The sequence below is a fragment of the Aspergillus vadensis genome, assembly GCF_003184925.1.
Source record: "Aspergillus vadensis CBS 113365 unplaced genomic scaffold BO88scaffold_30, whole genome shotgun sequence".
NCBI lineage: Eukaryota > Fungi > Ascomycota > Eurotiomycetes > Eurotiales > Aspergillaceae > Aspergillus > Aspergillus vadensis.
The window spans coordinates 145,202-160,830 of NW_020292068.1; the positions used below are offsets into that span (position 1 = coordinate 145,202).

Here is a 15,629-nt window from a genome sequence, read left to right on the forward strand (position 1 = left end):
ATGGTGGGGGCTTTCAGAGTGTCCTGATAGAGTTGGGGGTGGGGTATGTCTCTCCTTTTGCCGGTCTACTTGTCAGATTTCGGGCTTGGGTATCGCTGTTGGGGGATTTGAATTGAATTTATGGAGTGAGGGGAAGATAGCTAATGGGCCTTTTCATGGTGGGGGCTTTCAGAGTGTCCTGATAGAGTTGTCGGTGACAAGTCTCTCTCATTATCCACGTATGCCTAGTCAAGCAAACGAATGAGCAAAGCACTAGGAATATTATGGCATAAATATGTAAAGATCCCGTAAGCCAGAGTGTGACTGTTCATTAGCTAACAGCTTGGACTAAGTACAACCGGCCATTATCTGCGCTGTCCTTCTTGGTCGCATGAGTATGAAGCCCATCAAGTCATCAAGTTCACATTGTTAGATCACTGTAACAACCTGTTTCTTACTTTCATGAGAAGAAACTCGAGATATCTGTACTTTCCATCTTATTGCAATAAGACATAATCCTAGCTAAAATGCACACGTAGAGTTAGCACTTGCAAAGAGCTAAATTCGTCGAGGACGCCTAAAGCTGCGGCTAACTCCGGCCATGGATCATTGAGTCAAATTCTATTCTTGGCTAACGGTACCTGAACAAACCAGATCTACTAACCCAGTAAGCCAAGGACACTCCACTCAGCATGCAAGGTATTAGCAATAGCGTGTAAGGGATAGGGGTAATGGTTTATAGAGTGGTGTCAGCGAACAGGCGGAGATCCCGAGCCGTTTCTCGGAGTCCGCGCGTTCCGCCCGTACACACCTATAGGTTTCATAGTATAAAGCACCTTGTATGAACTACTACTGGCTGCAGACATCACTACAAAGACTCACACAAAATGGAGAATATTACAGAGGTCATTCACGGTTACTACCCTTCTTCGGTATATCTGCCGCATTATGTAGCCAACGAGAGTTCGGCTTTATTACTGGTTGCTCAATTTGCTGTGCTATGGGCTTTGGTGCTGGGTATCGCATCTGCCTACATCTGCCGTCCAATAAACTCGCTGAGTCGATCCGACCAGTTTGCGTTCATTTGGATGTGCTTTAGTAAGTTGTATCATATTCACTTATGTTATGAACAACCTATTGACGAGGGATGAAACAGCGGGATGCATACATCTATTCTTCGAAAGTTACTTCGTGGTCTACCACAAGAGCCTAGCCGGCTCGCACACTTTATTTGGCCAGCTCTGGAAGGAATATTCCCTTTCCGATTCACGCTATCTGACCTCTGATTCATTCCTCGTCTCTATGGAAGCTGTCACTGCTGTAAGTCCTCACACCAAACATACCAATTCATTATCAACTAATACATACAGTTCTGCTGGGGCCCTCTCGCATTTACTATCGCATACTGCGTCGCCACGCAGCATCCCGCCCGACATGTCTTGCAGCTCATCATTTCCGTAGGGCAGGTCTACGGCGATGTACTCTACTACGCTACAAGCATGATCGACCTTTATTACCATGGAGTGTCGTTTTGTCGTCCTGAAGGCTACTATTTCTGGTTCTATTACGTTTTCATGAACTTCATCTGGCTTGCTGCTGGTACTTGTGAGTTTACCTATGCCTTGCTGAGTGGGATTTGAGTTTGCTAATCAAAATGTAGATTTTGCGTACGAAAGTGCGGTGGAGATCACGCGTGGTATGAAGAGGTTGAGCGAAATGGATCGGAAGCGGAAGAACAATTAGAGATGTACTGGATTCGAAGAGCCATTGGGTTTTAGTTCGAGTTATGTGCATTGGATTGAATTTGTAGGATACGGGTTTTGGTTCACTGTTCATGGCGTGCCTTCTCCAGATTAGATGGGATAGATAAGATGATAGAACTGGATGGTATAGAATTGCGAGATTGCTAGTCTGAATGGAATCGGTGTACTTATATATACATCAAAGCGTTACCACCCAAAACCACTTGCAAACATGACCATGACACTGGATTGATAAACTGACACAGGGTCAAATCACAGCCGTTCAGGTATAAATAATCCTGAACTTCAACCCCACAACTCAGAAGTCATCCCCACGACCTGTCGCTCCCCCACAACATCAAACGACTTCAAAATCGCATCCAGCTGCTCTTTCTCCTCCGCTGCCAGCGGAACCGCCGTGCAATTCTCTTCGACACGAGAAGCTGCCGTCGCGCCAGGAATAGGGATGATAGTGCCGCAGGGGCCAGAGTTAGAGTGAGCGCGGATCCAGGCGAGGGCTAACTGGGCGGGAGTGACGCCACGCTGCCTGGCGAAGTGGTTGATTCTATCCACCAATTCGAGGTTCTTGGAGAAGTTCTTCACAGAGGTCAGTCAGTATAATCAAGTTACATTCGCCCAATCACCAGCAGAACAAACTGCGAGAGTATAACTTGGAATAAGGTAATAAACAAACCTCCGGCTGAAACCTCCCAAACCAATGCCTAATATCTCCCTTGGGGATATCCTCTAACTTCTTCACCTGCCCCGTAAGAAACCCATAACCCAGCGGCGCATACGTCAGAATGGGCACATCGAGATCCTTACAAGCCTCTGCAACTCCATTCCTCAAGATATCCGTACTCCACAACGAAAACTCCACCTCGACCACACTCAACGGACAAACCGCATGCGCCTTGCGGATAGTAGTTGCACCCACTTCCGACAGCCCAACTCCCCCGATCAATCCCTCATCCATTAGCTCGCGAAAAGCCCCTAGCGTTTCGTCCACGGACACGTTCTTATCAATGCGCGCTGGCCCAAAAATATCTATCTTTTTGGCGTCGCCGAGGACGTCTCTACACTCGTTGAAGCTGGCACGGACGCCTGCGCGTGTGCATGTCGGGGATAAGGTTACCGGGTCTAAGCAGGCTCGGATGAAGAGAGTCACCTTTTCGGCGTCTTCAGGGTACTTGTCGAAGTAGCGGCGCAGGAGGTGTAGGCCTGCTGTGGGAGGCTGAGGGGGCATGCCGTAGACGGAGGATGAGGACCAGATGGTGGCGCCGTGCGAGATGGCTGTTTTCATGGCGCTGAAGGCTTGTTCGTCTGGAGTTGAGCTGGGGCGCCATGTCATGCCTAGGAGGCCGAAGCCGGTGATGGGGAGGGGTTTGGGGAGTGGCATTGTGTGTGGATTTGTGTGTGGAATGGGTAATAGAAGTTGTGAGAATTCAGGCTGTTGGACAGGATTAAGTGTATGGATGAACTGAGTATGTGTTATTATCATGTGAAAGGCTAGTCAATAGGTAATTGGGCCAGTGGTGGATATAGCCTCGAAGGTTTCGGAGATCGAGGGCTTACTCCGCACGGCCGTCTTCGGACTTAATGGTGGAATTAACTGTACATCCGTTGTAGTTGGGGAGCCAAGAAATATGATTCACTTGGGAACGCATTTGTTCCGAGGGATGCAGGTCATCGAGTAGGAGGTAAGAACGTCTTACGAGGCTGAAAGGGGGGTATGATACTAGGGGGCAGCTTCAACATTATCTTGCGGAACTGGAACCGCTGGCTGGATTGAACTGAAGTTGATGAAAGGGCTTTATGCCTCGGGATGTGTACATTATTGGGTGTGATTGTACTGATTATGGAATATAATGCTTGTGCCTCGATAGTATCAGTATTTCTATGGGGGTTTGGCAACCTTTCTACATCAGGTGAAAGGAAGAGGCCGTGTAAAATGGTACCGTGCTAAGGGTAATCAGAATACTGGAATACATACCATTATACCCATGCGACATGCGCCTATTGGAGGCTATGATTGAAATTGAAAGAAAGTTTACAGACAATTAGCCGCCTTGTCCCGCATACTGTAGATGGGTGCACTCTTAGGGGAACCACTGACGTGAAACAGCAACATAAGACGTTGAGAACAAAAATTTCCTCGAAACGTTCAGCTACAACTGTCACTCATCGGGCGAATCGTCCATATTCATAGCTTCCTGCTCCTCTTTCCAGTCCTCCAACTGCTCCATTACAGCAGTGCTTAGTTTCTTTCCCCTAATATTGACGGTTTTGAGGTCTCCGCACGGAATAGGATACCCCCACCGAGCAAGAAGAGTATACGTTCGATGATTAGTTTCTTTAAGATCGTAGATATGAGTCTTGGAAAAATGGAGAGCCTCCCCATCGAAATACACCTGTAAGATACGGACTTTTGATGGGAAGATCGAAGTAATGAGAACCTATGACAAGTGACCCAATAAGTGACTGTCGCAATAGAATAAACTCATTTGGACCACTTACCGGAAAGATAGTTTCTTCTTCGTAGCATTTGTACGTCAATTTGTGCATCATGTATGTCAAAGCGCTAAGGACCTCACTCCGCATGAGAAGTTCCTCTGGCTCCGTGTACTGTAAGACCCTGAGAGTACAATGTGTTTTCTCCGGATTTTTCGGTGCATCGGCTTCCTTGACGACATACCAGTGGTAGACATCGTGGAAGTCCTCGCCAACCTGCACGTTGTCCCCGAAGAACCTAGTACCGGACATAACAGTGCTTCAGTCAAGACGTATCCTCCAAACTCAGAATGTCTATGTATCTCTCTACTTACTTCCGCTCTGTCCATATTTCCTTAATCGGCGTAAGATAGGCCAGTATTTTGTCCAAATTTCTATGGATGTGATATGTCTCTCTTCGTGGGCTGGGATCAAAGTCAAATAGCTTTGCTTCGTCCCACGGAATGGTGGGGAAGAGGCGTCCTGCGTATGGTATAAAGTACACTTTGTCGCTGGTACCAAAATGGTCCCTAAGATCATAATATGTAAGCACGATACCGATATGCTCCTGAAATGCTTCACTCAAGCAGGACGACGGTAGGTTTGTCACTCTTTCTTTGATTTCCGCCAGACGTTCCATGATAGCCTGTTTCTTCTCCAGGCACTTGATTAGGTCTTTGTGAGACTTGGCATTGGGGCGAACGACCGACATGATGTGTGCTGATCTGAGAAAGGTACAGCAGTTTGTATGATAGTGATTATAGGGATCTTTTTGGGGTGATTCAAAAAAGTGTTCTGGCGAGGCGAAGCCCTTGATAGAGAAGAAAAAGCGACTATTTTCTTATAGCGAGGCTACTACAAGCCAAAGTGGTAGACCTTACTACAGTGAAAATAGAGCATGATAGTATACACTTATCTCCATGGCATAGGAGGAATTCATGTGAAAATGGTTATCTGCATTAGTTAAACCCCGACCTTTGAACGGGGACACCCTATTTTTCAGAAGGATGTAGCCATATGAAAGTAGAAATAAAGAAGCTTGGACATCCATCGCGGAGGGCTTGATTTGTCTCATTGTCCTGGATCGTGAATACCCGAAACATGTAGGCGATTGTGGAATACAATTCGCGATACACTCATGAGAGGCGAGATATGTCAGTGTGAAAAGCCTTAACCCCGGAACTCGCCTAACAGGGCAACTATTAGTCTCAATTTATACCGGAATTTGATTGCTTGTGAGTGACTTGGATCTAATGTTCATAATATAACGGTATATAACTGGGTGGGACTATATGAGAACAGAAGGAAAGCCAAGGTATTCTGTTGCAACACTCATGTAGACGTAAATGGTGACTTCGTCATTGTAATACATACCGGTCTTCGAAGCTCCCATTCGGCAACGGTCTGGCTCTTCTCCTTCTCATTTCTTCCTTGTTTCATGAAGTCTACTTCGTCGTTTACTTTTTCACCTCAGAGAGACCCACTCCTGTACTGAGCGCTGTCACAGCTGAACCAACCCCATCATTAGTTTAGGGGATTCTTTTCCGCAACTTAGCAAGCGGCCGTGATTGGTCTCCTTCTTCGAGCGAATAACTCCGGCAAGACTTCCACAATATTACATAGCTCATTTCCAAGCTTCACGAAGTACTCTGCTGAGGAAACCCTCTAATTATGCCGTGAAGTCCTTCCATACATCCACTTTGCCTCAGGCGACCTACTGAAATTTGGAAAGTATTGCTCACTGATTCCGCACACGCGTACCTTCCAGGCCGATATCAAATCCAATTTTACATCGTAGTTTCCTGAAACAGGGGGAGCAACTTTGATGAGGCTTTTTATACCGACCGGATTCACCGAGCTGGGTGGAATTGCGACGGCCGTTCCGCTCGAAAAAATTTTCTCAACTTTTTGAGTAGCAGGATCGCATTTGGTGGTACAGTGCAGAGTTGCCTGTATTCCTTTGGGAAGCTTGACTGGGCTTCTATTGCGATCAAGAGTATTCCATGCTTTTCCTTCACGTTGAGCCCGGATCGCCCAGTGTTGCTTCGCCGGTGGCCCCGAATCTTGGGTTGTCCGAGATCGAAAAGACAACCTTGGCTATCCTGACTTACGATCTATATCTTTAGTCACAACATGAAATTTGGCCTATTTGGAATGGTAAGGAGGAATTCATTGAAGGGCATGCCCACTCAATCTCAGGTGCTCTACTGGCCGCACTTGAATGCGCCGGGTTATAGGAAATATGATATGACGTCGATCAATGTAAAAACAACAATTCTATTGAATCAGGATTTCTATCCTTACTGGAATTGTCGTCTTATGTAGATCGGACAATTTTTTGTTTTGAACTAATTAGCGAGGTCTAAGCTGATATCTGGTTTGAACTTGTCGGGGCAATTCAAGACCAATTTGGCATGCTTTGCGTTTCCGCCTTATCCTCCTCTCGACTTTGCTTGTCTCCTCGGCTCTGCTTGTCTCTAGTAAACCGTGTTTCTCCCTGGACCATTTCTCACAAAATTCGTCCCTTTCCCGCACTCTGGGCTTGATAAAGAAGGACAACCGGTAATTAATGTCGATCATGCTATGCTCTGGAAAGCAGCCCTCTGGGACAAGGGATCCATCTGGACCTAGGTATTCCCATCGGAACTCATCAGGATCACAGGCATACCAGATGCCAAGGCAATATAACCGCCATCTATCCCATATATTCAAGCCAATCTCGCGGTAAATTGGTGAATCAGCGTAACAGTAGTGGATCCGACGTGTTGATGGTGTACTCAAGTCAATATTCACACAGTAAGAAAAAAATCCGGTCGACCCCGATCTTCTGTTGACCATTCCGGATCCCTGGCGCCAAATGTCCTTTGGGCCCTTGTCTATAGGAAGAGCTGGAGGGGCCCAGACCGAATATTCGTCCTGCAATTGTGAAGGATCAGGGAGAGGATCCACGTATGCTGGATAGCTACTGGGGAATCTCTTCACCGCTGGAATATCGGTAAAGGAATCTTCTCTCTCACAGAACATACCCACAGCCATTCATTTACTGAAAGTAGTTCAGACCCCAATGGTTCTGACGGATTATTCCAGATGAGGGGTTTCGTCCGCAAGAGTTCGAGATTTTCCTGCGGAAACATCAGTCGTTCAGCCGCATTCAAAAGGTCAGAGTAGAACTGGAAATGCCACAGCGCGCGATACACTCGAAACTCTTCAATCCACGAGGGAGGGCCTGCTTCGCGCGGCTCGTATTGTACTTCACTGCCAATTAGCATGTGGCACCTCGGTTTTATCCCCCGAATCCTGCTCAGGAACGTGGTCAAGCAAGCGCACGCAAGCCGTTGGATGTTAGCTGCGACATGTACCATCTCTCGTAGCGAAGCTTGCGATATGAATGACTTGAAGACCACAGACAACTGATCGTAGTCCCCTGACCTGAACTGCTCGAGACTAGTCACTGCTAACGAGGGCTGGCGCAGTGCGATACACTTGCAAAACAGGCCGTGCAGGTCGTGATGCATCATTGAATTTGTTGTCAACATGGATTTGACTATATGAATGGCTTCACGGTTCCCGGGGGTCTCGCCATCTCCGGCAAAGAGTCTTCGTACCCGTTGAGAGACTTGCAAAAGGCTTTCGAGGGCCACCCAGTCTGCGGCTTCCGTAATGATGATGGATAGGATCTCACATGGAAGCTCATCGAATGGATTCATTTTGGTGTTGGTTGTGGCGATTGGATGGGGGCGAAGCAGAGTGGAAGATATCCCGGCTTGCAATGGAGAAAGCGATATCGAACATAACACGTAACTATCGAAGGTAAATCTATTCAGCGAATTCGTTGTCATATCCTTCTATTTATCTTATCTTCTCCTCAGTATATTAGACTTTATATTCTGGAGTCAAAGCAGAATGTCTTTTGTCCCTAGTTCCTTTGTGGTAGAGTGTTTTTAGTCGAAGTAATTGGTAGACTCCGGCTAGTTCTAAGCTGAGGAGAACTCTAGGAATGCATAACACCCCTGTTATGCTTTCTTATATCGATATATCATCCTATGTTATTGGAAGTTTGAACTATAGATACATTGGTCGTACTAAGCATTTAGTGGCACGTGCCATTGTTACACATTCATGCGCCTAACCCCATATATTTACTTTCATTTGTTCAAGATGTAGACTGTTACTACTTCGGAATGTTCCTCTATCATGATTTATGGCTACATTTCTTGGGAGCTCTTTTACAAGAAAAAGACCATGAATACAAAGATTTATTTAAAAGCAGACAAAGGCCCGCAAACTTGATTGGTTATGCTGCTACACAAAGACTTATGCTCTCAAGAACTGTATTTTAAGGACTGACGAAGAGAATTCAAAGGCATCTTGAACAACAATCTGGGGACTTGGAGGCTATTTCCGAGATTTTATGCGAATAAGGTCGATCTATCACGGTAGTTTGTGAAACATGAATGATCAGATGATTCCTTGTTTGGGTAACACCTTCGCTATTTCCCCTTTGGTATATGTGACTACAATGGGCTCTTGCATTTCTATATGACTTTGAAGGCAAGTATAAGTAAATTTTATTGAATTTTCCAAGTCGAGAATTTCGAAGCCACAAACGGCAAATATCGAGTGTAATGGCTCAACAGTACAGTATATTCTCTTGTACAGGCGATTATGGATAACGCTGACACCGAGTCTTCATATAATATGCACTGTGCTACAAATCTATCTGCACGCACAGTATATTCGGACTTCCAGTTTTAAGCTTATTCGGTTGATAGGCAGTCATCTAACTTCATCCGTTTGCGTTGTCAAACAATTCAATCATGAGATGGCACTCAATGCCCATCCCTTCTAGCGTTATCAATCAAAGATATGACTTAGCTTTGTTGCGATTTGAATGGCTGTGATAACTGAGACACATGATGATATCCGGTACACTTTGCGAGCTTTAACGTTTCGGTGAATGGTCGTTGCCGCAATTGCGGAACATTGCAACGCAAACTGTTGCATGATCTATTGGAATGGTATCCCATTCGGATCTCGGATCTTTGGGCGATTTAGGACACGAACTAGGGCTGCTAGATACTTTGCGAAGGGACCGCATTTATTAGTAATGACCACGGAACCAAGAAAGTCGAACCAAGAAGGCAGCTTTTGTCCAGGCCCTGGGTAGGCCCCATCACGAGCTTCCGTCCGTATAGAGTTTACAGTTTTACCAATTGATAACGCTAATATCAGTGAACTCAAACATCGATCATTCTGAGGTCAGTGGTTGCGAATTGAACCATCTCACAAGGACATACCTATATTTTTACCAATGGAGCCCTTTTTGCGTTCGGTGAAGTGCTTTGCCTCCACCAACCCTGCGTACCATCTGCCTCCATTCATACCATCACTTGAATGAGTCCTTGGCCAGTCAGCCATCGAAACAATGGTGTATACCGTGACCGTCCTCTATCCCAACGAAGCCGATGCAAAGTACGACCTTGAGTACTATCTCTCGCATCATTTGCCTCTTGTCGATCGACTTTGGAGAAAATATGGCTTACATGGCTGGACTGTCGTGAAGTATGGTCCGGGTGTCACTGAAGACCGAATTCCTTACTCCTTCGGATGTGTGCTCTTCTATGAGAACGACCATGCAGCGAAGCAGGCATTCCAAGGCCCTGAAGCTGCCGAGGTACTGGGGGATATTTCAAAGTTCAGTAACAAGCAGCCGTTGTTTTTGTATGGTGAGAGAATTAGCACGGGAGGTTCAGTTGGCCGAGTTTGATATGTTCTGTGTTGGGCATGCAAAAGAAGCTATGGTGCTCCGTCTGGGACGGAAGACATGTATGTAAACCATATTGAGAGATTCTCGACGCTGATGGAACGATGCTTAACGCGACAGCCTTTATGGGTATCGATCATATGAGGAATTGAGTGTAATGTTATTCCATCTCTATCCAGGGATATACCTGTACTGAATGATATTTCTCGTGGCCTTGGAGCCTCAAAGACATTCACTAAAGTCACGCGGGCCGACTGCAGGATTTCTGGTGCCCCTCACCGACGATCACATCATCCTTCTTTTGCTTATCGGCAGGAGATCTCACCATTCACAGGCGGTCTTTCACCATCGCCGAGATCTAACCTGCTAATTCATCAAGCATCTCTTGTTTCTGCAAGATAAGGCTTCATTTTGCTTTCTGGTGCTTCTGCTGTCGGGGCTTTGGGGATATCTCCTAGCTGACGCCTGTGTGACAAGCGGCAGAATATCTGGCACATTACAATTCTCATCGTCTCAGAACTTACGCTCATGTTAGCATAAGGCATAGCCATACTACTTCCAAGTGATAGTATCGATCCTCCTCAGCCCAATAAGCGCTGGTCAACATGGCCTTCATGACCAGACTTGCGACCTGGCTTTGGGGTCAGGATCCAAAGGATCGGGCTCTGCTTGCCAAGCTGGATGTTACTCTGCTCCCTTATTTTTCCCTTATTTGGTTCCTTTTTGGTGTGACACGGTCTAGCTATTCCTCGGCCTACATCAGCGGTATGCGAGAGGCCCTCGGGTTCGAGGGGAAAGAATACAACTACATGAGCACCGCGTACCTGGTAGTCTATGCTGTCTGCCAAATGCCCGGTACAAGCCTTCTCACAGTGGTGCGACCGAAATATGTCTTTGTTACTGCCAATGTTACTTGGAGTGTCTTGACCTTAATCACGTACAAGATGACTCGGGCCTGGCAGGTCATTTTGTTGAATGCGATCGAAGGAGGGTTCTCGGCCATCGCATAGTAATCGCCTAATCTACTTTGCATGTGATTCAGCTGGCCGACACTAACTTTGAATAGCGTTGGTGCACAATTTATCCTAGCCTCGTGGTACAAAAAGTCGGAGCTCGGAATGCGGGCAGCGGTATTCTGCGTATTCGGCCAATTGGGGACACTGTCCGGTGGCTGGATTCAAGCCGGTCTGTTAGAGACACTGGCGGGTAAAGGTGGCCTGCCTGCATGGAAGTGGATATTCATCATCGTTTCAGTGATGACTATCCCGGTGGCACTCTTCGGTATGGCTCGTCCTTTGTCTCAGTAGGAGAATACTGACATGTTCGTAGGCTGGGTCTTCATTCCGGACCTTCCATCACACCGTGCAGCTTGGTATCTTACCGATGAGCAGAAGGAACATGCAGCAACTCGACTGGGTGCCATCTCCAAGAAGTCTTGGGATACCACGGTCTTCAAGCGCGTGTTGCTGAGCTGGCAATTCTGGCTTTTGCCGTTTGTCTTCATGTGTAGGTCTAGATAACTTTGCCTTCAAGTCACTGAGCTAATGTTCAACAGTGTATTCAGTTTGTGTGCAAATGCTAGGAAACAACGTTATGGCCTACTGGCTAGCCTCACGGGGGTACACGGTCGTCCAGCAAAACACCTATCCTACCGTCATTCATGCAACTGCCGTTGTGGGCATAGTTGCATATGCAGCGATTTCAGACAGGCTACAATCGCGATGGGAGGTCTCTATCGCCATTGGTCTAACTTTCGTTGTTGGCTCGGCTATCCTTGTCTCGACCCCTGCCACGGACGCTGGCTACTTTGTTGCCTTCTACTTACTCGGAACAACATACGCTCCCCAGGCTGTCTGGTATTCTTGGATGGCCGACGTTACAGGCCATGACCTCCAGCTGCGTGCCATCACAACTGGATTCATGAACTCCTTTGACTTTGCTTTTGTGACCTGGTGGCCGCTGGTCTTCTACCCAGTAACCGATGCGCCCAACTTCAGGAAAGGGTATATTGCGAGCTTGGTGACGGGAATGTTAACTCTCCCAGTTATTGGCCTTATTGCTTACCTTGAAAAAAGGGACACCGCTAGAGGAATTATTGGAAGAACCCGTGGTGCTAGCTTACTCGAAGAAGAGCCGGTTATTTCCAGAAATAGTGAGCCGGGAAAGTATGGAAGCACTGCGATAACCGTGCGCAACACTGAGGACGGTGTGTAGTCATTCAGCAGATACCAGACACATGGCTTGGTCGAACTAATTCTGTGTTTTGGGAGACAAATGGGATGTGCTTATTTTTGTTCGTTAGCCAATAACAGATTGGAAAAATCATGAAGGCTATGAATATTATGGGAAGTTATTAACTCCGTCATCTGGAATTCGCACTTCTATCTGCTCGGATGCCATATCGTATTACATATCTGCCCGCGAAAGAGCTTCTAAAGTAGGGCATATGAAAATCCCATGGGCGGTGGGGTGAACTCTAGATCGCTCGGGTTTCCGCGTTCGGTAGGACATTATGTTCCTGGCTACTTCAACACCAGCCTTACAATAGTCTGCGACCGTGAGAATTAAACCTCCATAACCATTTGGTCCCCGCAGGCAGATATGTAATAAAAGCTAGAGTCCGATGACCCTTCATGTGATGGATATGGCTCAGTATGCTTCCACGCCTCGGACAGTGCAGCCGTTCAGCCCCGATCATAGTAACCCTAAATATACTATAACCTATTTCTCATACTAAAACTCACATGCATTCATAGTACAAATAACATGGAGACGTGCCGCTCGTTCCGAGTCGCCAGACAAGGCTTATCTAGTGATCTACATCCCAGTCGATGTTGCTCCAATCAGCCCGTCCATCTCCGCGATGACGTCAAACTAGCACCAGCCATGCATGCATAGGAAGGAAACTGGAAGTTATCAAATCAGCCCATCTTGGATGCCACGCTTAGCCACGCAATCACCTAATTCGACGTCATATAATCTCCTGCTGTCTTTATAAGGCTTGCCAAGTTCCTCGAAGGATAGGGACGGTTTCCTTTCTGATTATCATCCTCGAGTCAAACACACACTTCACATTCGGAAATACTCTCATCCACCATCGATCATGTCGGGTTTCATCCACAAAGCCGAAGACGCTCTCCATCTTCACCACCACAAGGACAAGACCGAGCACAAGCACGAAGATGCACATGAGCATCCTCCTACCATCGGTCATGAAGGTGAGTTTGCCATTTCCTACTTCTATCATCTGGCATCATGCTAGACATTGGTGACTAACACATAGGGCCAGGCCACGAACACACCCACCGCTCTCACCCCCCTCAGAACAAGCATACGCACCCCCACCCCAACGAGGAGCAGGTCGCCCGGGACGATTTCCGCGCTGACAGAGAATATGACCGTGCGTTGAGGTCTCCGCACCATGGGCCGGGAATTGGGTTTGAGGCGTAGGAAGTGGAATTATCAATATATTCAAGTTAACTTTCAAATATCTCATGACCATAATGTCAACTTTTTGAATTTATTCATTCCAATGCATTTGGTGTAGGAAATCCTAATGCTAGGCCTGGGGAAATCCCGATACCCCGCCTCAGGATCGAGTGGCTGCTTCTGGAGGCAGGTAGAGCGAGGCTATACCCCGTTGGGAATATTTTAGTATATATGGTGAGACTGTTGATGGCGAGTGATTGGATCTGTTTCAATAAAAGATTAGTATGCAGTTGGACTACCAAACTTTATTCAATTCTAGTCTCGCGCGTCCCATGGCCAACCAAATGCACGCATGTGCTTATGATCATGGAATGAGTGTAACGTTAGATCGCTTAAGTTACTCGTACGGGGGTCTCTGATCGGGTCAGGCTCAGTTATTACAGGGGTGTGTATAGGTTGTTGAACAGTAAATAGCACTTGTCATCTTTCGCTCTTAAGTTCCGTTCCACGGCGGAGTTCGGAGAAATATATAATAGTATATCGAGTGCATGTGTGAGACCAGAAGTAAGATCGAGCAGCAACAATATTAGATACCAGGCCAAATATGAGATAGGGCCAGGTGAGTGTAGTTATGACCTAGAAAATGATGCGGTCGCGTCGTTTTCTTTGGAAGTCATTATCAGAGATCATTGACTGAGACAAATGTTGCTGATAGCAAAGTCATACCACGCTGCGAATAGTGGTGTCAGGATGATGGCGTACATTCATCTTCCTTGTTCAAGACAAGTAAAAGTAATTGTCCTAAGTACAGACTTGTTGGGAGCTCGGGGCTTGGCCTTCCAGAACATCATATATAAACCTCCCTAACAGGCGCTGTTTATATATCGGCAGTGAGATGATCAGCTCTACCTAGGATACTAGTCCTACACATAAATCTCACAGTACATATGTTAGAGCTCATAGCTGGAAGATCTTCAGCGCACTATAAGCAAGCATGGCAATAGATATCTCTTTATCCTAGCGAAGTGATGTTGCGTTAGATATATGTAAATCCAGGAGGTGGTTTGTTGTCAGCTTGGTTTTAAGCTGATTTGTTTACCATCGCCCTACATATAACACTATTTTATTGCACCAAATATCGAGTCGTCTCGGTGGCGCAATTGGTAAGCTTACCCTTCATCACTACATCATACCCAATCAGTTACTAATTCAGCATTAAAGGTTAGCGCGTACGACTGTTAATCGTGAGGTTGAGAGTTCGATCCTCTCCCGGGACGTTTCTTTTTCTTTTTCTTTTTTTGCCCCCTACTTTTCCATCTCCCACACACCACAGCAAAAGCGGTATTCGAGATCGCAATAATATTGTTGGTCTGTTCTTGTAGAGCTTAATAAAGGTACTCGATAAATGCCAAACTGGCGGCACCTGCCCACGCACCATGCACTTCAGGACATCTCTCTGGCCAGAATATTTGTGCACAGGCCAATTTCCCTCGGAAAATCCGCACTTCACAAAGTAGATGACACAATATACACGAGTCCCCTACTCCAAATGGCATAGCGTTCATCTTGCCCCTGTGGCAGTCCCTGGATTGACCCCTGAGCGGCCCGGATACGAGGGCTTAGCACGCCTCGCATCCAGGCACCTGCCAGTCATCTTCCTCGATGTTTGGACACAAAATCATGAATGACATGTTTGCTTACGTTCATGCCTTGGAATATTCAATAAGCAATCTCAGCAAAGCTGCTTAAGTGGTCGGAAAAATTCCGCCAAGATTATAGTACTGTCGCTTGTCACCAACTCATCGGCGCAGAATGGCCGAGGACGACGACGATAGCCTTGAAACCCCTCATCTGGCCCCCGCATTTCTTCAACCATGCAACAACATGCACCACATGTTGCCTGCATGATACATACTTCTAGTCTATCTCTGTTCTACTTTAGCCGCGATTGCCAGCATCTTCTGCTGCGTGAGGGGTCGGTGCGATCGAGTGCCTGACGATGTCAACCCCAACGGGGTAATTCTCCTGTGGGCTTATCAGCTTGGGTAAGGTAAATGCAGTCATTTTGCATTAATAGGCCCATGCGCTGCCCAATTCTATTGCTTAAGAATGTAAGGAACAGAATTAGTCTTGCAGGCTGCATACTAGTACTATTTCTGCCCAAAGTATTTAAGGGATGGCCCCTTCCGGGGAGTTGTAGCTTTCATATGAGATCGCAAAGTAGA

General features: G+C 46.7%; 7 protein-coding genes and 1 pseudogene across 8 annotated transcripts; 5 read left to right on the top strand and 3 right to left on the bottom strand.

Moving 5' to 3' along the window:
- Positions 1 to 855: 855 nt before the first annotated feature.
- On the top strand, positions 856 to 1,879 carry BO88DRAFT_408409 (EXPERA domain-containing protein). Its single transcript, XM_025707706.1, has 4 exons — positions 856 to 1,077; positions 1,136 to 1,299; positions 1,350 to 1,584; positions 1,640 to 1,879. The coding sequence occupies exons 1-4, from the start codon at positions 867 to 869 to the stop codon at positions 1,720 to 1,722; spliced, it is 693 nt and encodes a 230-aa protein (XP_025558257.1). The 5' UTR covers positions 856 to 866; the 3' UTR covers positions 1,723 to 1,879.
- A 148-nt stretch (positions 1,880 to 2,027) lies between these two features.
- On the bottom strand, positions 2,028 to 3,120 carry BO88DRAFT_474187 (aldo/keto reductase family protein; the record flags this gene model as incomplete). Its single annotated transcript, XM_025711798.1, has 2 exons — positions 2,028 to 2,318; positions 2,482 to 3,120. The coding sequence occupies 2 exons, from the start codon at positions 3,118 to 3,120 to the stop codon at positions 2,028 to 2,030; spliced, it is 930 nt and encodes a 309-aa protein (XP_025558258.1).
- A 778-nt stretch (positions 3,121 to 3,898) lies between these two features.
- BO88DRAFT_350994 (uncharacterized protein) lies at positions 3,899 to 4,923 on the bottom strand (the record flags this gene model as incomplete). Its single annotated transcript, XM_025703522.1, has 3 exons — positions 3,899 to 4,177; positions 4,239 to 4,470; positions 4,547 to 4,923. The coding sequence occupies 3 exons, from the start codon at positions 4,921 to 4,923 to the stop codon at positions 3,899 to 3,901; spliced, it is 888 nt and encodes a 295-aa protein (XP_025558259.1).
- A 1,640-nt stretch (positions 4,924 to 6,563) lies between these two features.
- On the bottom strand, positions 6,564 to 7,918 carry BO88DRAFT_429526 (uncharacterized protein; the record flags this gene model as incomplete). Its single annotated transcript, XM_025709160.1, has 2 exons — positions 6,564 to 7,221; positions 7,242 to 7,918. 2 exons carry the CDS (start codon positions 7,916 to 7,918, stop codon positions 6,564 to 6,566), a joined length of 1,335 nt encoding a protein of 444 aa, XP_025558260.1.
- Positions 7,919 to 9,559: 1,641 nt separating this feature from the next.
- BO88DRAFT_408410 (uncharacterized protein) lies at positions 9,560 to 10,155 on the top strand. The gene has a single exon (XM_025707707.1). It carries the CDS (start codon positions 9,637 to 9,639, stop codon positions 9,976 to 9,978), a length of 342 nt encoding a protein of 113 aa, XP_025558261.1. The 5' UTR covers positions 9,560 to 9,636; the 3' UTR covers positions 9,979 to 10,155.
- Positions 10,156 to 10,580: 425 nt separating this feature from the next.
- Positions 10,581 to 12,307, top strand: BO88DRAFT_397260 (pantothenate transporter; the record flags this gene model as incomplete). The annotated part of the gene is made up of 4 exons (XM_025705271.1): positions 10,581 to 10,984; positions 11,042 to 11,256; positions 11,305 to 11,481; positions 11,531 to 12,307. 4 exons carry the CDS (start codon positions 10,581 to 10,583, stop codon positions 12,187 to 12,189), a joined length of 1,455 nt encoding a protein of 484 aa, XP_025558262.1. The 3' UTR covers positions 12,190 to 12,307.
- Positions 12,308 to 13,004: 697 nt separating this feature from the next.
- Positions 13,005 to 13,486, top strand: BO88DRAFT_408413 (uncharacterized protein). Its single transcript, XM_025707708.1, has 2 exons — positions 13,005 to 13,193; positions 13,265 to 13,486. The coding sequence occupies exons 1-2, from the start codon at positions 13,079 to 13,081 to the stop codon at positions 13,423 to 13,425; spliced, it is 276 nt and encodes a 91-aa protein (XP_025558263.1). The 5' UTR covers positions 13,005 to 13,078; the 3' UTR covers positions 13,426 to 13,486.
- A 1,063-nt stretch (positions 13,487 to 14,549) lies between these two features.
- BO88DRAFT_t245 lies at positions 14,550 to 14,681 on the top strand (annotated as a pseudogene). Its single transcript has one exon. The product of its transcript is annotated as a tRNA-OTHER (tRNA).
- The last annotated feature ends 948 nt before the right edge of the window (positions 14,682 to 15,629 follow it).